This window comes from Acanthisitta chloris, unplaced genomic scaffold, assembly GCF_000695815.1.
Source record: "Acanthisitta chloris isolate BGI_N310 unplaced genomic scaffold, ASM69581v1 scaffold31817, whole genome shotgun sequence".
Classification (NCBI taxonomy): domain Eukaryota; kingdom Metazoa; phylum Chordata; class Aves; order Passeriformes; family Acanthisittidae; genus Acanthisitta; species Acanthisitta chloris.
In genome coordinates, this window is record NW_008683733.1 from 8,682 (window position 1) to 10,297 (window position 1,616).

The 1,616-nt window shown below is 40.5% G+C and overlaps 1 protein-coding gene across 1 annotated transcript in view; it reads left to right on the forward strand.

Moving 5' to 3' along the window:
* The window catches only part of LOC103806368 (atrial natriuretic peptide-converting enzyme-like), a gene marked incomplete at its 5' end in the record, with an annotated part of 10,275 nt that overhangs the window by 2,482 nt on the left and 6,177 nt on the right, over positions 1-1,616 (forward strand). Inside the window, one exon of the mRNA XM_009079055.1 lies at positions 1,192-1,366. Within this exon, the coding sequence (XP_009077303.1) occupies positions 1,192-1,366 (175 nt within the window). The remainder of the gene's footprint in view (positions 1-1,191; positions 1,367-1,616) is intronic.

The following is a 1,616-nucleotide window of genomic DNA, read 5'->3' on the forward strand; positions in this document are numbered from 1 at the left end:
TAGCAGGCTATCTGCCTGGAGTTGAAGCTGTGATCTGTTCAGTTTTGAAGCTCAAGGGGATAGAATAACCTGAAGTAAAATGTTACAGACCAAATCTGTAGGCAGAGCAGATTGTGCAAGTTTAAGTGGTTTAAAAAGCAGAAATTCTTCCATCAGCAATGATACCATGTTCTACAGGCAAGGAGAGCTTTGCTGAAGAACACTTAAAACATGAATTAGCTTGACTCGGGAAGAATTAATTACAAGGCATGATCTAAATTTGGGAGACTAATCAAAACATTTGCTACTCATCAGAATAAGGAAAAAAGTTGTAGAAGCCTGTCAAATATTCTGGCATACATTGCTTTAAGTGCACTTAAAATCCCTTGCCCTATGAAGTTAAGTGAACACAGTAAGAGTTACAAATAACCAATTTATTTCTTTACCACTAAATTCCCAGATACATGCAATGCAGCTAATCATCCTTTGGTGGTGTTCTTTTGTTCTCTAAATCAGACTTAGTATAAACAGGATAAATAACAAGTCTGGCATCTTTCAAATCCAGAATAGAAAGTGAAACAAAAGTGAAGGGCTAACTATTTCAGATAAGTAACTGGCAAGTGGGAATGTGGTATAATTTCCAGTGGAAGTGGCTGGTAACGTGGGATGGACAGAATACTAGAATGTCTTCAGATCTTCAAATATTTTCCCTTAGGAATTTCCACAGGCAAAGCAAGCAGGCTGCTGTGTAGCTGAGTAAACAGTGTGACATTAACCTTACACCTGGCTTAAGAAAAACCTTATTATTGCTGAGCAGATTTTCCAGAAGTGGTTGATATGGATAAGTACAAAGTAGGCCAAACATGTTGCTAGCTGACAGAAAGACAAAGACATGAACACAGGAAAACTCCCCAGGATCAGCCCAGTAATTCCTAAGAGAAAGGAAGTCAGGATCCCAAATTTAGCTTGGTTAATATTTCAGGCTGGGCCAGTCAAAATTAATATCAGGAGAGCAAATCCTTTGATACAAAGGAAGGATAAAAATGGCTCGATGTGTTTGATACTGTTGTGTGCTTGCTGATGACTCATTTACTGTGTTGCTCAGTATAATTTCATGACTCTGTTAATACCATTCTGTGCCATTTTCTTGCAGAAAGGTCTTATATACAGTGCTTCTGTGGTAGTGATTAATGCTCTCGTGTTCCTCACTAGACTGTGGCCGTCGCCCTGCTGCTCGCATGAACAAGAGGATCCTGGGTGGTAGGACCAGTCGCCCAGGCCGATGGCCATGGCAGTGCTCCCTGCAGAGTGAGCCCAGTGGACACATATGTGGCTGTGTTTTGATTGCAAAGAGATGGGTCTTGACTGTAGCACACTGCTTTGAAGGGTGAGTGAGCAGTTTTACTGCTCATATAAATTTGCATGTGTGAATTACTATGTCCTTCCTCTGCTACCAAACACACTGTGTAGGTGATGACCTTTGCAGAATGGCCAATCACACAGGCCTGGTTTTGAGAGACTTAAAAACGAAGTTTAAGGTACAAACCAGCATCAACTTAGGTTTTTGTATGTTTTATTATTCATTACTGGTGTCTCTGCTGATGAAACCTAAATGAAGATGCCCAGACTTTCAGCAG